Source organism: Coregonus clupeaformis, unplaced genomic scaffold (assembly GCF_020615455.1).
Source record: "Coregonus clupeaformis isolate EN_2021a unplaced genomic scaffold, ASM2061545v1 scaf1172, whole genome shotgun sequence".
Lineage (NCBI taxonomy): Eukaryota > Metazoa > Chordata > Actinopteri > Salmoniformes > Salmonidae > Coregonus > Coregonus clupeaformis.
The window spans coordinates 97280-114960 of NW_025534626.1; the positions used below are offsets into that span (position 1 = coordinate 97280).

Genomic DNA, 17681 nt, shown 5'->3' on the forward strand with positions numbered 1-17681 from the left:
TGTACATACCATTTGCAGATTTCCCCTTTAAGAGGAACTCTCCACTTTCTTCACATTTCCTACAAACCATCGAGATAGTTAGAGGACGCAACATTGTATCTGTCTCATTATGGTGTCTGTGAGCGCATAGGCAGCACCATTGAGACCATCCCCATTTTGAAGTATTCAATTTTCTTCTTCTTCTACTTCTATGAGTTGGTAAAGAAACTGAAAGTGTGCATACTGCCACCTGGAGAGTGTTGTTTGAACAGGTATAAAGCCAATTTACTGCCACCTGCAGTTATGGAATGTTTTCTCACAAGTATAATTCATTGGCTGATCCATCTTGATGACCTGGATTAAATTATGTGATCCTTCCTTAGAGTAACTATCCAGTGAAAATCACACTTTTAAAAGTTCATATTTTGTTAACATACCCAAATAATATTGTTGACTCCTATACTCGTATTTGTGGCTAAAGCATAAATGGGAGAAAAAACACTACCCTACCTAAAACTTGTGACTCAAACAGACCGTTTCACAAATGCTTGCTATTTCCTCATAGAGGATGATGTCATCCTCCTGAGGAGGATGAGCTGGCCAATCAGCGGTCTACTCGCATGAATATTTTTTATAACCTGTATATGCCCACACCATCCTGTTGTTGGGGTACGCCCACACCATTCCAACACAGAAAAACTGCTTTTTTAACATACTTAATTTTAAAAAAATTGGAAGGAAAACTCTTTCACTCAAATTGTAATTAATTATAGGTCATATTTAATAGAAATCTGGAAACAATGGACAGTTACTTTAACGCATAGGAAGTCCCACCTAGTTAACAATTTGTATCCCTATAATGCAAAAGGCGGTGACCGACTTGACAAAAGTGATCTGCTCGAACGCGCCCATTCTATATACTGACAAGTGTACGGTCTTGAAAAACCGGAGTTATTGAAAATTGCGGGTGGGGCAACGCGGATGTCTAGAGATTATACTATACTGAATTCGCCTCTTTCTCTATGGTTTCCGAGATTATTACAAATACCAACGAACTGATTTACAGACAAATAGGCTTTGAAATAGCCTTCATTTCAAATTCTTTGGAGGAAAACCGGAACGTAAGCCTACAGTTAAATTAGCTCCGAATGTATGGATTCTGTCGTGACGTTGGTTGTGTACACTGTCAAGACAGATGATTTATTCGGAGCTACTGTCAAAGATAATACAATGTTAACGTGTAGCCTAATATTATGATGTAAGATAGGTTTCTCATCGGCAAAATCTATAGAATTTGAAAATGTCCTACCGTTCAATACTTTTAACGGAGAAAAAAATTATTTATCTCAGAATGAAATATGATACTGTATTACGTAACGTAATCAACCTTTTGACATAAAAAGTTGTCTAAACTTTAAGGTAGGGCTAGAAAACAAAAACGTAGGCTTCACTATCAAGCCTGTTTTAATTCTTCTCATGTCAAAACATAATTTTATTTGGTTTATTTACTCCTTATTTTTGTATATTTCAGGTACAATTGATGCATGCTTGTGTGAAGCAGCTAGTGAAGATGTGTCTCTATGGTATCTTCATTGCTACCCTGTTGACAATCTCAATTCCTGCTGTCCATGGTGGGAAAGTCCTGGTGTTTCCTCAAGAGGGCAGCCACTGGGTCAACATGAAGGTCATTATTGAAGCGCTGCATTCAAGAGGTCACAGTGTGTCAGTAATACGGCCATCAGACAGCTGGTACATCAAGGAAACCTCCCCTCACTACAGTTCAATTACAATTGATATTCCAGGTGGAGCTGATGAGGAATTCTTTAGCTCATTTGTGTCAAGACAAATACAGATAAAGAGAGAGGGAAAGTCTGCTTGGACTCGTTTTAGTTTGGACATGGAGTTGAAGGACAGATTTTCTGAAATGCACCGCAAAGTGTGTGAGATGGTAATCCAAATGTTAGAGAATAAACAGTTGATGCAGTCTATTAGAGAAACCAAGTATGACTTGGTTCTGACAGACCCAGCAAATGGGGGAGGCGTTGTGCTGGCGCACCATTTAAATGTGCCCCTTGTTTTCAATGTTAGATGGACAGTACATGGTGAGGGTCATTTTGCTATTGCTCCCTCTCCGCTATCTTATGTTCCATTTCCTGTTGCAGAGTTAACAGACAAGATGAGTTTTTTTGAGCGAGTCCATAACTTCCTTGTTTATGTCATCAGGCAGCATCTGTACAGACAGACAGTGGGACCTCATTATTCCGCTTTGGTTAGTCGTTACTTTGGTCCTGGGGTCGACTACTTCTCATTGTTTCAAGCTGCTGATCTTTGGCTCATGAGAGTTGACTTTGTGTTTGAATTCCCTCGTCCCACCATGCCTAATGTTATCTATATGGGAGGGTTCCAATGTAAACCTGCCAAGCCTCTTCCCCAAGAACTGGAGGGGTTTGCTCAGAGTTCTGGGGAGCATGGAGTCATTATCATGTCTTTGGGGACTTTAGTTGGACAGCTTCCACATGATATAGCTGATGCGATAGCTGATGCTTTTGCCCAACTGCCTCAGAAGGTCATCTGGAGGTACAAAGGAGACAGGCCAGCTACTCTGGGCAACAACACCTTACTAGTTGACTGGATGCCTCAGAATGATCTGTTAGGACATCCAAAGACAAGGCTGTTTGTAGCTCACGGAGGAACAAATGGGATTTTCGAGGCTATCTACCACGGTGTTCCAATAGTAGGCCTTCCTCTGGTGTTCGACCAACCTGACAATCTTTCTAGAATGAAAGTGAAGGGTGTAGCAAAGGTTGTGGATTTAGCAACACTAGATAGAAACATATTCTCCCAAGCCTTACAGGAAGTTCTGGATGAGCCGTCCTACAGGATGAACATGCAGAGACTCTCCAGGCTACACAGGGACGTGCCAATGGAGCCCCTGGACACTGCCCTCTTCTGGATTGAGTTTGTCATGAGACACAAGGGTGCTGCTCACCTGCGTACAGAGTCCTACAGAATGCCCTGGTACTCCTACCACTCTGTGGATGTAGTGTTGTTTTTACTGGCTGTTGTGCTACTTATTCTGCTGACTACTTTTGCCATCATCAGGTGTTTATGCTTCAGGATGTGTTGTAGACGAAAAATGAAACATGAATGAAATGATTTGAGAAGGCCATTGTGTATTGGCTTGAATAGCAAAATACCAATGACAAATACAATACATGTTTCATTGAGAAAGCAAAAATGTAAATACATTATTTACTGGCAAGAGAGATTGATACCACTTATTAGCGTAATGGATAGTTGCATACTTGACAGTGATGGATAATAGCGTTGTTTTATTACATCTGCAGATCAAAAGGCACTTGAACATCTGAGCTATCTTTTTTACAGGTGCATGGTAACAGTTGAATAAGATGAGAAAAAAGGAGAAACCCGCACACTGCTCTTCTGAAGGCCTTGAGGTCGATACGTAAAGCTTATTCAAGAGCAGTGATACTATCAAGAGCAGTGTGCGGGTTTCTTATTTTTTCTCATCTTATTACATCTGCAGCCAAAAGCATTTCATATGTATTATATTTGATCATATAAATTATGGCATAACTTCTGTTTTGATAGTCAAGCAAAAGTAATAATATTGTATTCTGCACGTGTTACATCACTGTACAAAAGCCTGAGCTTTTTTCATTAAATAAATAATTTATTTAATAAAAAATGCATTGTACAGACAGACTGTGGGTATGACCAGTTGTTACATTTGAATTTGTCCCTGGTTAAACCTAATATCCAGTGTTACATATGAGATGACACATAACATGACTCCTTTTCAACAGTGCTACATGTACATATTCTGCTTAGTATGAGAGCTATCCTTTTTCTCTGAATAACGTCAACTACTGTATGTAGTTTAGCTGGTCCTGGGTTTGGGCCTGGGACTCAGTGGTCTGGGAGTGATGGGATGGGCCTCACAACAGAATGAGAAGGCCAGTCCAGAGATGTACTCCTCCCAGCCAGGGTAAAGACCAGTCCTTTATTACATACCTTCAGATGGCCAGAATGGGCACCATAGGAAGCAAAGTGCAGCGTAGCCCAGCCCAGCTGCAATATGGCCGTCAGATACATACTATATGACCTAGAACTGGGTCTGAAATTAGTCCAAATGTCTTATGTAGGAAATATACATGAGGTACTGACATCATGAAGCAACAAATTAAAACTGGCTCAACCAGTTAGTATAAAATTGTCTACATGACTGCATAAACGTATTTTTCATTGAAGGCAGGTCCATGATATGAGTGTGAGAGTCTGTAAGTGATATGCACATCCCAAATTTCCCCACTGTTGCTTGGCCAAATGCGGTTGATAATAAATGAAAGAAAAGCCTGCACATGGTATACACGTATGTTGCTCTCATGTACGTTCCATGGGTGCAGCATGCAACCATGTGTGGCCTTTTCTTTCATTCGTCTCATGACATGCACTCACTCACTGAATGACGGGGTCATTGAAAATGCAAAAGGTAAAAAATTAAAAAGAATCCCACAAAAATCCTTATTTACAAATAGAAAGAGTACTTTCAAACGAAGCTGTCCATTCAGGTCATTTACAAAGTCTCCACACAAGGCATGAGCTATGGCAAGGGCCTCAGAGCCATCAGAACCATCTGAGAGCTGGCTCAGCGGGCAGGCCAGCCAGGTGTGGTGGTGGTGGAGGAGCCTGTCCTCTCACGTCGTCCTGGTTCTCAGAGAGCTCATCCTGAGCACGTCTGCATCCTGCATCTCAGAATCCTGCTGGCAGCTCTCTCTGATCACATATACTATGAGTCCCACACAGATGAATATGAGAAGAAATATACCTATAACCTGATACATCAGGGGGCAGAAATAAAGAGCGAATAAGGTGAATAACATCCTACATGTGACTGCAATGCATAGGCTAGACATCTTTGTCATTGATAACACACAACTACACCACCCCACATAAGTAGAGCGCTTTGTAACAGGTAAGAGCTGTGCAGTAACATGAGGAGCTAGGGGCCATATGTATTAAGAGTTTCAGAGTAGGAGTGCTGATTTAGGATCAGTTTAGCCATTTAGATCTTAATTAATAAGATTACATGGACAGGGGGGACCTGATTCTCGATCAGCACTCCCTCTCTGAATCGCTTGATACATATGGCCCCTAGCTCCTCATTCCACCTCATGTAATGAAACATATGCATGTAACAATGTAGTATGCATGTGATATGCATGAAAGGAAACTCACCTGAGACACAACAAATAGCTGCTGTGAGCGGAGCATTAGTTCTTGCGGTGTGACGTCTCCCTCACTAGTTGGCTCACACCATTTCTGCGGTGCTGCTTTATCAACAATGACAAATCTGCCCTTCCAGTCTGTCATTGCACAAGCAAAGTACTGGCCATCGAGGAACAACAAGATCAGCCACACGATTGCAGGAACAAAACTGGAAAAAGACTTCCGGCACCACGTATCGCACCTGCATCCTTGAATGATCAGCATCAACGTGAAGGCCATGACAGCAGGAATGATGAAGAAGGCAGATGAAAACACTCCGTTCCATTTAGGATTGCAAGGACACTCAAACTCCAGCTCCACCAGCTTCTCTAGTCCCATGAGGATAAATCCAAAAGCCACATTGGAGACCAGAGGACTGTTGCTAAGTTCATTTTTCAGTCTGGTAAGCCATTGTTGTCTACTTTCCATACTAAATAGACCAAAAAATTTGAGTAGTAGAGGTAAAAAGCCCAACAGAGGGTGTATCGTTGTGAACACATTGGCAACAGTTAAGTGATGCGTGATTAACAGTTCTCATTGGTTTTGAACAAAGGAGGGTGTGTCATCGGCACTGTCCTTTCCCCAGCTGATTGGCTGGTGGGGGAGTTTCAGGTGGGGTTACATTTTAAACGTACTCTTCCACAGATAAACTAGAGGGAGGAGAGTAAAGTGGAGGGAAGTCCAGTTTGTTCTGCTATTGGGTGAGAAGACCAGCCATTTACAATACTTCCTCTAGCACACAAATACTCACAGTGCAATGGCCGACGGATACTGTAGTGCGGCAGATAAATTTAGCCACAGAATCAGAATATGGACAGTACTACTTAAACAGTGTCGCTCAAATGGACATGACATGTGTACTGTATACACACTGACTGAATGGGTTGCCATTGTCTGGCCTTTCATTTATCATAGTGTGTTTTCCACTTGTTTCCAAAAAACATTAATATACCACTTATTTCCAAAAAACATTAATATACCCATTAAGTATATTAATTTCCCCACTGCTAATGTTCACACAACACAATATGCCCAGTATGATTCAGTTGAATTCTATCTTCTATAATGAACCACCAGATGTCGCCCATGTAACACCGCTGCACAGCTCCGGAATACAGGGATTACAGGGAGGCCATGTTAGTTAGGGTCTGTCTGATTGATACACAGTCCAGTACAGTAGCCTGGATTTGCTGTATCCTGGGTTATGTCTTCTGGTCAAATGAGCTGCTATGTGTGGTTCATGGTAGGGTTGTTACCACCAAGTGACCTGTTTCCTATGGATTTACAGTATTATGATGGGGCATGGCATTTGTGAAGATTAAACCATAGCCTATAATTACTTACCCTCAGGCAGATGGTGCATTGATGATTTACCTGAATCCCTTGCAATTATAGCAATTATCAGTGCCTCTATAATTGTCATTGGTCAAGAGGTCTACTCAGAGATAAACCACCTGAAGTGACCACTTTCATTCTCTGTGTGTGTGTGTGTGTGTGTGTGTTTGCGCGCGAGCGTTTGTGGTTGCTCGCGTTTGTGGTTGCTCGCGTTTGTGAAGCTTTCCTGCGCCACATTTCAATGCTAAAATTCCATATGTCAATGGACTGTCTGTCAATAAAAATGATTGACTCAATAAACGTTCAAAATAAATCAAATTGACGTAGGCAATAATTCGTGCATGTTCGGAATGATTGTCAAATGTGCATCTTTATTTTCGGCACTAAAGGGCCTCGTTTCTATGAGCGCAAATGCGCATCGGTCTGCGCATCTATGATCCTTCAGAACTACATCCGTGGACTCTCTCACTGACATCGAAAGACCTCTCCTCCGCAATCCGATGAAGGAGGCTCCGTTTATGGCCCTACTACATCAGCATCCCTGACGGAGCCACCGGCCTGTCCCGGACCATTCCTTGCTGCCTTCATTTTGTTATTTTCCGGAGGACTTTATCTTTATAGCCTTCGTAGATCATTCTAAAGAACTCCGCATCCACTCTGCTATGCACCTTTAGACCAGATCTCTAATTTCGGCGATCAATATCTCATCTCCCACAATCACCTTGTCGAGTCCCTGCTTGGTCCTCTCATCGAACCCCAAGAATGCAGCCCAATGCAGTGATGTTGGCTGTGGTCCTTTTTGGAAACTTGATGCTGCATTACGTCTCGGCTCAAAACGGTAAGAATAAAGATGTGACCATGCCCGGGATTGTACACAATCGCAGTCAGACACAATGTCTTGCTAATTGTTCCAATGAGTAGCCTACTGTGACTCGAGAACATGTTTTATTTTTTTTTTTTTTTTTAAAGATTTGATGATGTCTGTCATTTGACATAATGTCAAATACGAGGGGCATGGGCGCATTTACGCATCGCAATATAGTATTTATTTAGAACAAATTCGTTTACATAACTCTGTTCACAGTATTTAGGGTGCTCATATTTTCTACGACCATTTCCCTACGCACACGATTCTCTATTTAATAGTGTAGGCAAATGGATTGAAACTAGATGAATATCCTAGTGCAAACCAGAGCATAAATATGTTACAGCAAACGACAGCATAGTTGTGTTTGCTTGGAGTTACCTAATATATGCTCTATTAGCTATTTCGTTATGTTTGGAGTTAGTATTATATTATTACTATTTGATGGATACATTGGAATTCCTTAGTCTCCACGAAGTCAGCTGGGTTTGAATTATTTGTCTTCATTGATAAATAGATTACTGAATAAACAGATTGTTGACACGCTTTGATTTTGGCATATTTAGTGTTTGGGATGTACGTATTGTTATGTTGTGAAGAAGAGCAGCGTAGTGCATTCGTAGCGTAATGGAGTGGACTGTTGAAGAACCTGCCAAACAGTCTGCACGATTCAGGACCGTTAAGCCCATAGTCTCTCTCTGGCTAGAACACAACAACAAATAAATCATCGGGCTTTCATATGTAAAGAGGTCAACGTTCCACTTTATGTGTGTGTGTGTGTGTGTCATTTCTACATCTCATGTGAATTAATAGGCAGCCATTGTCATTGATATCATTCTTAGTGACAGTGTTGATATTTGGAAAGGTCATGACACGTTTTCTGCCCCCAAAATACAATCTGCATGATTGTAAACAGCATATTTGGTTTTCTGGAAATATTTAGGTCCATTAGTTTCTCTCTGTGTGTCAGTGGAGTTGAGATTCTATTACATAATTGAAGCTTCTGAATCCCACTGTTGGCTCAAGGCAGAGTGTTGATAACCTCAAAACATATACACAACTTTCAACAAAACACATCTAGATTATCTGTCTGTAGCCTACATGTTTGAAGGTTATAATATCTTATTCCACAATATGGTGGATAACCTTTCAAATTATTATCACCAATTTGTTTCCACATTTTACTGATTTCAATTGTCTCTCCATGGGCCATCCAAGTGTATTTATTTAAGTCTTTGATGAACACACGGTTCACACATTTGCTTGACATGAAGGATGTCTGAGCCTCCTCATCATTGCGTGTTAAGGGTTGCCTTCCCTGACATGCCCCTGATGGATGGCCAATCCCGGTGAATCACTTCTGTCACCCAGAGGGGGCACACCAATCAGAGGCAGCCTCTACACAAAACACAGGCTAATGCATGTTCTCAGAGCTGAGCTACTACCAGCTATTGGTATATTTTACAACAATAATTGTTTCAATGACAAAAGTAGCAATTTTCGATTGTGTTATAGGCCTATAGAAAGCAAATTAAAATTCACTAGTCTTTTCCTGCTAGCACTGACTTTGTTGATAACTACTTTGTTGAGGGAAAATGTACTTGCTACGATTGTGAAATGTTGTTGTTTCACCTAACTGTCTTAAGATGAATGCACTAATGTAAGTCACTCTGGATAAGAGCATCTGCTAAAGGACTGTTAGCACTGAGAACACAGAAAGATTGTAATATGAAGTTGTACAGCAATAGTAACTCAAAGCGGAATAGAGAAATCCATCATTGGCTCTACTATTCTCACTACCAGGGTTGGTGTCAATTCCATTTCAATTCAGTCAATTTAGGAAGTAAATGGAAATTCCAAATCTAATTCCAATTCTACTTTATGCTTCTCTATGAGAAAAAAATTAGAATTTCAGTTTCAATCTTGAATTGACTTTGTTGAAATGGAATTGACCCCGACCCTGCTACTACTAGTGAACAATGAGTGTACAAAACATTAGGAATGCCTTCCTAATATTGAGTTGCACCCCTTTTTGCCCTCAAAACAGCCTCAATTCGTCAGGGCATGGACTCTACAAGGTGTCGAAAGTGTTCCACAGGGATGCTGGCCCATGTTGACTCCAATGCTTCCCACAGTTGTGTCAAGTTGGCTGGATGTCCTTTGGGTGGTGGACCATTCTTGATACACACGGAAACTGTTTTACGTGAAAATCCCAGCAGCGTTGCAGTTCTTGACACACTCAAACCGGTGCGCCTGACACCTACTACCATACACCGTTCAAAGGCACTTAAATATTTTGTCTTGCCCATTCACCCTCTGAATGGCACACACACAATCCGTCTCAATTGTCTTAAGGCTTAGAAATCCTTCTTTAACCTGTCTCGTCCCCTTCATCTACACTGATTGAAGTGGATTTAACAAGTGACATCAATAAGGGATCATAGCTTTCACCTGGATTCACCTGGTCAGTCTATGTCATGGAAAGAGCAGTTGTACCTAATGTTTTGTATACTCAGTGTACATTCATTCATTGATCTGGTGGATGAATTATGTGTGTATGAGGACACGCTTTGATGGTCCCCATCCACAAAGTCAGATCTAAGCCCTCCTATTGTTTGGTAAAGCCCAAGTGAATGCATTCCAGTCTTTGCCCAGTGTTAGTGCCCACTCCCTGGGTCTCATAGTGGCACTTCACTATGGGCTCTGCTGAGACTCCCAGGGTGCTGTGGGAGACAGACTGGTGCTACCTTGTCACTCTGTGTCTGTCTGAGAGTCACTGTAACTGGTGAAGACTGATACATCACAGCTTTCTTTTTAGCCTACTGATTTATTAATGTTTATTATTGTTTATGTCAGGTTTCCTTAGACACTAGTGAGATACAGTTCTGTAGCTAGATACTGTAAAACACATTTATGAGGCTGTTATATAAATACAGTAATCATATTTTCATGGATGTTATACTGATGCTATTTGGTCGCACAAATATGGGTATACCCTCCAAACAAATGAATTCATATTTCAGTCTGGATTTAGTGTGAGTGATGTAACGTGGCAGGCTTCACTATGTCACGTTTGATTTCATCAGCAATATTTCAGATTCGGGGCGATGACGTGTAAAGAAGTGTAATTAATAAAAGCAGGATATTTAATCACAGTACAATATGTGTGAAACAGTGGTGGGAGCTGAGCTGAGGCCATTATGCCTCTATATGCTTGGGGAGCCCGACCAACCATAGATGGCTGAGATTCAGCAACAGATATCTGGGGGACTGTAAATAGCATTGGTCCATTCTGCTGCCAGTTGCTATTTATAGAGCGGAGACACAGCACCCTTAGCACAGAGAACTGTGGCTTTAATGTCCTTTTGTGAAAGTGAGTCCATTAACTCTTAATGGACAGCAGCATCCCTGTGCACAGCTGCTTGGCTCTCTGTAGACTCACTAGATGCATGTGAACTATTTAAGCTCTTAAAGGGCGTTGTTCTTTATGCATGAGGAATATGAAGGGGGGGTTCTCTCCCTAACCTGAAGATGCTGCTTATGGCAATGCATCATGCATAATCTCCCTCTATGAACAATTTAACAGCCATACTCTAGTTTAGGACATTTATGTGTATAATATCCTCTTTTTGAGTTGACATAGAATACAGACCACAATGTGAATTCCTTTGATGTGAGTTACCAATAGAAACATAAACTCAAGCATCAACAAAATGCTGCTCTAAAAACATGCAATGTCTGTTATTTTGCTATAAGATAGAGAGCTACGACCTCTCATTATTTCTTCATGTAGTACAGTATTAGTAGGTTTGTGTGGCTCAAAGCCACAGACAGTTTGTCGTCCAAGTTTCTATCACTAAACATGTTTCATGAACAAATCCCCTGAACCAGGGCCAGGCAACATTATAAAAAGAAACCTAAAATGGCATCTCTCTTACAATTAATAAGGGATTCAATCAATGTAACTGCAAGGTACAGTGTAGCTTGGTAATTGTAAGTCCATGCTGTATCACTGCCCATGTTCTGAGTAGTAAAGGACACATCTGTGAGACCGGAAAATGTGCTGTGGGACGTAAGCCAGTTCTTCCACTGAGTCACACCAGCCAACTGTGAAACATGATACATACTGCACCGATGGCAACAGCATCATGCATCCCACAGCCTCCAACACAGTACACACCAGACATACTTTAGCTACTGATGATGATACCCAAATGGAAGACGCTAGAGGAAATGTTAAACAAAATGGAGACATAAGACTTAAGGTTGATATGTGGTTGTGTGGCATATTCGTTCTGGGAGATTTGTTTGTGGTGACAATATGTGTTATCACAGTGTGTCCAGTGAAGAAAACCCCTCATTTGATAGTTGTTGTCACAAACTGTTATGGTGACATTGATGAGTGTCAGCCAGTCCTGTGGCATATGTTATCTTAACCATGCTAGCTTTGAACAGTGACAGAGGGCCCGGGTTGTCTGTCATCTTGACCCCTGAAAGGGTTAATCAGGGAGAAATGTTTGCTGGTTGAGGGGGATAAGCCCATTTCAGCTGGGGATGGGGGGGTTGGAATTTAACTCTCATTAAATAGCTGTGGCTCCCCTCTAAGACCTGAATGGCTGTCCCTGAGTAGTTACAGTAAGATGGCAGAGGTCACCTCCTCCCTCTCATCTCAGCTGCTGTGCTGTTGCTAACTGCCATTTATCCACAACACCACTCTAATGCATGCAGGCATCAAGGATTATTGTTGATTTGTTAAAACGAATGAGGAAATCTATAGCCGCCCACCCATCGATGTGTTAAGAGCAGCTCAAAAACAAATACATCATCCTTCAACCCACAGCAGCGACTCATTTACAACTGTCAGAGCAGAAGGCTTTTTGAAACCTTGGGCAATCGGCCAAGTGGAACACCTCTTAACCAGATGCTTGGAAGCCAGCTAAGTTGGCTCTCCTACAAAAGTCAGATATACTAGCTAAGACAATGGAGCATCACACCACAGTATACTGATACTACAGCTAGCTCTTTAATGCCCATGATTTCAATATCAAATTCAACATTCACTGTATACCCCATTTTGAGTTTGTTTGTATTTTATCCAACTATAGATGTCCTCACACACTAGTACACAGAGGTGATACTCATATCACCCTGCCCAAACATAAATAAATGCCCTGCACGTAGCCAGTGCAGTGGCCCTTGGGGTTTTCTAGCTGCGGTGTGTCTGTGTTGTGGGACTGGGAGGCAGGTTACAGGCAGGTGACTCAGAGCCACAGCCTGCCTGCCTGGTGATGTGTGTGCTCTGCTCTCAGTCCTCAGGGGAGAGAGCTCCCCAACTCATTCAGTGGGCCGGGCACATGTGTGATGGGCCACCACACAGACTCAGATAGGATCTATTCACCACAGTAACCTCTACATGATGCTATATGACATGATAATGAAGTGCCTTACAGAATAAACAGAGATTAATGGATCCTTGTGATTCAGTCTGTGCTGTATATGTATCCTTCCTCGTATTGTATCATTTCATTCACATCACCAATGTAATTGTGATAGTATCCGTTTAACGACATTACAGGCTACTTTCTTCTATGAAAACCTCCTGGTCCCCATCACTTTCTGTTGCCCTCCAAAAGAGTGGAGGATGTGAGGCTGGTCCAGTTCTTTGATCTCAGCGGATGCTTTAGTTCAGAGGCAGCCTGAGCAGAGTCAGTGGGCGTCCAGGCTGGGCTTTAGCCTCTGTGATGGGGGATGATCATGGGGGGTGGAGGCTGAAGCTAGATGGGCCCAGATGTTTCAGGAGAAAGACACAAACACTAATTACTCTGCATGTATCTGGGCTTCAGGCAAGATGGCACAAGGTCTGTGTAGGCTCTGGTCTGTGTAAATCAGGCCAGGGTAGGCTGGATCATGTCCACACCCAAATCATTTACCCTTTTCCTATTGCCTTATTATTTACAGCTGCCTTCTAACTGTTGCTGCCAGGGTATGGGACGGTATGATTTCCATGCATTTATTGTTCAGTCTCTGGAATATCTTACTGTGGGTGGACCAGACCAAAGAGTGTTTGGCTTCAGTTGTGTAGAGAACACACTGGCTCTAGCTGTGGAAACACAGTGGCTGCATAGCTAGAAGTGTTTGACCTCAAATTGAAAATTATAGCCTACAGTATAAACTCTGTCTCTTGGTTACAAACTGATACAGAACAATACATTATTTGCCCAACCAAAACGCTAAGTATCTAGGTTATATTGTAATAATGAAATGTTAGGCACAGCTCATTTTAACGCAGTACTGACAGCTATGCGTAGGCGCCTAGTAACCTCCCCCCACTAGGCAGCTTATTGTCACGGTTCAGACAGACGACAAGAGGACCACAATTGCGTCACACCAGAAAGTTTATTTAAACTTAAGGGGAAAGGGATGTAGGGAGTGAGTGAAGGCTCCAGGGGTTATCCCGTCCGATGTGCTGGGTCTGTGCCTCCCCCAGTGGCAGCGATGCGTCCGATGACGCCGGTGGTTGGTGGTCCAGAAGTCCTGGGGGGAGGAAACACAGACACAACGGGGCGGAATGAAACCAGGCAGCAGTACAGTTCAAGGGAGATCCAAAATACGTAGTAGCAAGGCAGAAGGCTGGTCAGAGTTACCGGGATTGAAGAGTAGTCAGGAGTCGTAATGGCAGAAGCAGGTCTGGATCTCCTGAGGCAGAAGAGTATCCAAAAACCAGGCAGGTCCGGGGGTCACAAAACCAGGGTGAGCCAGAAGCGCGAGCAAACAGGTTCGGGTGTGAGCTTTGCAGACGATCTGACACCGGAGAGCTGAAAGACAGGGCTATAAATACTGGGAGAGGTTAGTGGGTAATGCAGCGCAGCTGGCAGAGTAATAGAGCCGAGCAGAGCAGGGACAGGTGGAGCTAGTTAGGCTGAGTAGAGAGAGAGTGGTGAGCAGAGTGGAAACAACTTAAGGTGGTAACCCAGTGGAGTGAGAGGGCTCATGACAGAACCCCCCCAAGGGGACGGCCCCAGAAGTCCCAAGAGCAACACCACGCCGGGCGGGAGGGGAGCCGGAGGAGGGCTAGAACTCCTCCCGAACGGTCCCGAGCGAACGTCCTCATCCTCGGAGGAAGCCGGAGGGCCGTGGTCGGGAGATGGGACAGGTCCCGAGACAGGATCAGGCACAGGACAGGAAGCCGAGGCGGGCAGGACGGTTAGAGACCCCTCTGGGGCGGCCCCCTACGGATTGCAGGTTGATCAGGATGCCGTTGGTGGAAAGCGGTGATGAGAGTCCTATCCACAATCCGACTAGCTGGCACCCAGGTCCTTTCCTCAGGTCCATAGCCCTCCCAGTCAATGAGGTACTGGAGACCCCTACCCCTCCGTCTGGACCGAAGCAGGCGGCGGACGGTGTAAACCAGACCACCATCGGCGAGCCGTGGAGGAGGAGGACAAGGCGCAGCAGGGACCAGCGGACTCCTGGGCACAGGCAGGCTGCAGCAATCCGGCTGGGGGCTGGCAGGACGACTTGTGTTGGTTGCAGATGGGGCAGGCTTGGACGAATTCCCGCACATCCCTTCCTCAGAGAGGGCCACCAGAACCTCTGGGCGAGCAGGTTGTAAGTGCGGGTGGAGCCAGGGTGACAAGCTAGGCGAGTCATGTCCCCACTGAACGACCTGGGACCTCAGGTCTTCGGGGACAAAGGCGGTCAGCTGGGCAAGTGCTGGGACCTGGCTGGTTACGGAGAGCCTCCAGCACCTGTTCCTCAACAGCCCAGGTCAGAGCTGCAACGATGCAGGGACTTGGCAGAATCGACACAGGGTCCTTGGAGGGGTCAGGAGCGGAGTTAGTAGGTACTGGCCGAGGGGGTAGTGCGGCGGCAAGCAGGCAGGTTCGGTGGCAGTCCTCTCCCACTCCCTGATCACCCCGGTCACCCAGTCGAGCTGAGGTTGTGCCGGCGGAGCCATGGGTAACCCAGGATGAGGGGTTGGCCTGGAGAGGGGAGCAGGTGAAACTGGATAGTTTCTTGATGGTTTCCCGGACAGACCCATCGAGACCGGGGCCGTGACATGAGTGACCGATCCGAGTAAGTGTCCGTCCAGTGCCCGGGCAGGAATAGGAGGTGTCAAACGGAGGTTCTCCAGTCCCAGTTGGCGTGCCAGCTTGATGTCCATTATGTTGGCTTCGGCGCCAGAATCCACCAGAGCAGCCAGGGTGTGAGTTGAGTCAGGGAGGCGGAGGTGAACTTGCAGCAGGGGTTTGCGGTCGGAGGACTGGATGGTCATTGAACTCAACCGGACTCCCCTATGCCCGGTGAGCTTCGGCCCTTTAAAGGGCAGGTTACCACACGATGTCCATCACCTCCACAATAGAGGCAGAGGTTTGAGGTGAGCGTCGCTGGCGCTCTGCAGGAGTGAGAGAGGCTCGCCCAATCTCCATAGGCTCAGACTGATCAAGCTGAACTGGGTGAGTGGCAGTAGATGACAGGAGCCCAGTCGGATCTCTCCGAATGCCGGTAGTAGGTGGACCTTGGCGCCCCCCCTCTCACGACGACGGGTCTGTATCCCTCTGTCGATCCTGACAGTCAGTGCATGGCTTCATCAAGAGTGGAAGGCAGTTCATGGGAGACCAACTCGTCCTTGATATAGTCAGCCAAACTATGGAAGAACGCGTCCACCAACGATGGTGTGTTCCAAGAACTTCGTCTAGCCAGGGTTCGGAAGTCGATGGAATGGTCTGCGACTGTACGTCTGCCTTGTCGAATACTGAACAGTTCACGAGACGCCTCTGCGGTTGGTGAATCCAGGTCAAACACCTTCAGCATCTCCTCGGCAAACCGGTCGAAGGTTGCACATGCGGGGGTTTGACGTTCGAACTCTGCTGTTCCCCAGAGTCGAGCTCGGCCCGTCAGGTGAGTGATGGCATACCCAACCTTAGCCCCTCCGTGGCGAAGGTCCTTGGCTGCAAGGAGAACTGAAGTCGGCAGCTAGTCAGGAATGGCCGGACCTGGGTAGAATCGCCGTTGAACCGCTCGGGGTTTCCAATCTTGGGTTCCGGAGCAGCGGCTGCAATGACCGGGGCAGGTAACTCGCGGGGCAGGGCTGGTGGGCAGACTGGCTGGGGTCAGGTTGGTGAGGAGTTGAATGATCATGGCGAGTTGTTGTTGCTGCTGCTGGGACTGCTGCTGGTGCTGCTGGAACTGCTGATGCTGTTGGTGCCGGCCTGAAGCAGAGAGGTGATGTCGCCGCTCATGCGGCCTAGCTCTCTCTCAGTGTGTTCCAGGCGTAGCATGGCGGTGGGTTGCTCAGGTTCTTCGGTTTCCATGTCGGGGGAAGTGTGCGCTGAGTCCATAATGGTCAGATCGTACTGTCACGGTTCAGACAGACGACAAGAGGACCACAATTGCGTCACACCAGAAAGTTTATTTAAACTTAAGGGGAAAGGGATGTAGGGAGTGAGTGAAGGCTCCAGGGGTTATCCCGTCCGATGTGCTGGGTCTGTGCCTCCCCCAGTGGCAGCGATGCGTCCGATGACGCCGGTGGTTGGTGGTCCAGAAGTCCTGGGGGGAGGAAACACAGACACAACGGGCGGAATGAAACCAGGCAGCAGTACAGTTCAAGGGAGATCCAAAATACGTAGTAGCAAGGCAGAAGGCTGGTCAGAGTTACCGGGATTGAAGAGTAGTCAGGAGTCGTAATGGCAGAAGCAGGTCTGGATCTCCTGAGGCAGAAGAGTATCCAAAAACCAGGCAGGTCCGGGGTCACAAAACCAGGGTGAGCCAGAGGCCCGAGCAAACAGGTTCGGGTGTGAGCTTTGCAGACGATCTGACACCGGAGAGCTGAAAGACAGGGCTATAAATACTGGGAGAGGTTAGTGGGTAATGCAGCGCAGCTGGCAGAGTAATAGAGCCGAGCAGAGCAGGGACAGGTGGAGCTAGTTAGGCTGAGTAGAGAGAGAGTGGTGAGCAGAGTGGAAACAACTTAAGGTGGTAACCCAGTGGAGTGAGAGGGCTCATGACACTTATCTGCTCATGTGCTGAGGATACAGTACATTACTGTTGAGCAAGTTGGGCTGTTCTGGGAGGGCCTGTAATCTGTTGTAATAAGACACACGGCTATAGCACCACAGAGAGACCGTCTGCTCTGCTATCTCTTCCTGTCTCTCTTGCCTTCAGCATAGGCAGAGTTAGGGTTAGGGTGTGGCGGTCTTTTCTGTGGTTCATC

General features: G+C 45.3%; 3 protein-coding genes across 5 annotated transcripts in view; 2 read left to right on the forward strand and 1 right to left on the reverse strand.

Moving 5' to 3' along the window:
* Positions 1–950: 950 nt before the first annotated feature.
* Positions 951–3173, forward strand: LOC121582295 (UDP-glucuronosyltransferase 2A1-like). The gene is made up of 2 exons (XM_041898007.2): positions 951–1100; positions 1511–3173. Exons 1-2 carry the CDS (start codon positions 1002–1004, stop codon positions 3128–3130), a joined length of 1719 nt encoding a protein of 572 aa, XP_041753941.1. The 5' UTR covers positions 951–1001; the 3' UTR covers positions 3131–3173.
* Positions 3174–3296: 123 nt separating this feature from the next.
* Positions 3297–5771, reverse strand: LOC121582297 (calcium homeostasis modulator protein 6). Its single transcript, XM_041898009.2, has 2 exons — positions 5239–5771; positions 3297–4835 (listed from the first exon to the last, which is right to left on the reverse strand). Exons 1-2 carry the CDS (start codon positions 5695–5697, stop codon positions 4698–4700), a joined length of 597 nt encoding a protein of 198 aa, XP_041753943.1. The 5' UTR covers positions 5698–5771; the 3' UTR covers positions 3297–4697.
* Positions 5772–7040: 1269 nt separating this feature from the next.
* The window catches only part of LOC121582292 (neuroplastin), a 33853-nt gene continuing 23212 nt past the window's right edge, over positions 7041–17681 (forward strand). Inside the window, exon 1 of one of the 3 annotated variants that reach the window (XM_041898002.2) lies at positions 7041–7441. In XM_041898002.2, coding sequence (XP_041753936.1) covers positions 7366–7441 — 76 coding nt within the window. In that variant the 5' untranslated portion in view covers positions 7041–7365. The remainder of the gene's footprint in view (positions 7442–17681) is intronic. The other 2 variants (XM_041898001.2, XM_041898003.2) reach the window with 2 other exon arrangements.

Bases quoted from the DNA above. Each gene is read 5' to 3' on its own strand.
- LOC121582297 (XM_041898009.2), bottom strand. From the start codon at position 5,697: ATGGAAAGTAGACAACAATGGCTTACCAGACTGAAAAATGAACTTAGC. The intron at 4,836-5,238 runs GTGAGTTTCCTT...CTGATGTATCAG, and splicing joins AGCTATTTGTTGTGTCTCAG to GTTATAGGTATATTTCTTCT.
- LOC121582295 (XM_041898007.2), top strand. From the start codon at position 1,002: ATGGTTTCCGAGATTATTACAAATACCAACGAACTGATTTACAGACAA. The intron at 1,101-1,510 runs GTAAGCCTACAG...TGTATATTTCAG, and splicing joins CTTTGGAGGAAAACCGGAAC to GTACAATTGATGCATGCTTG.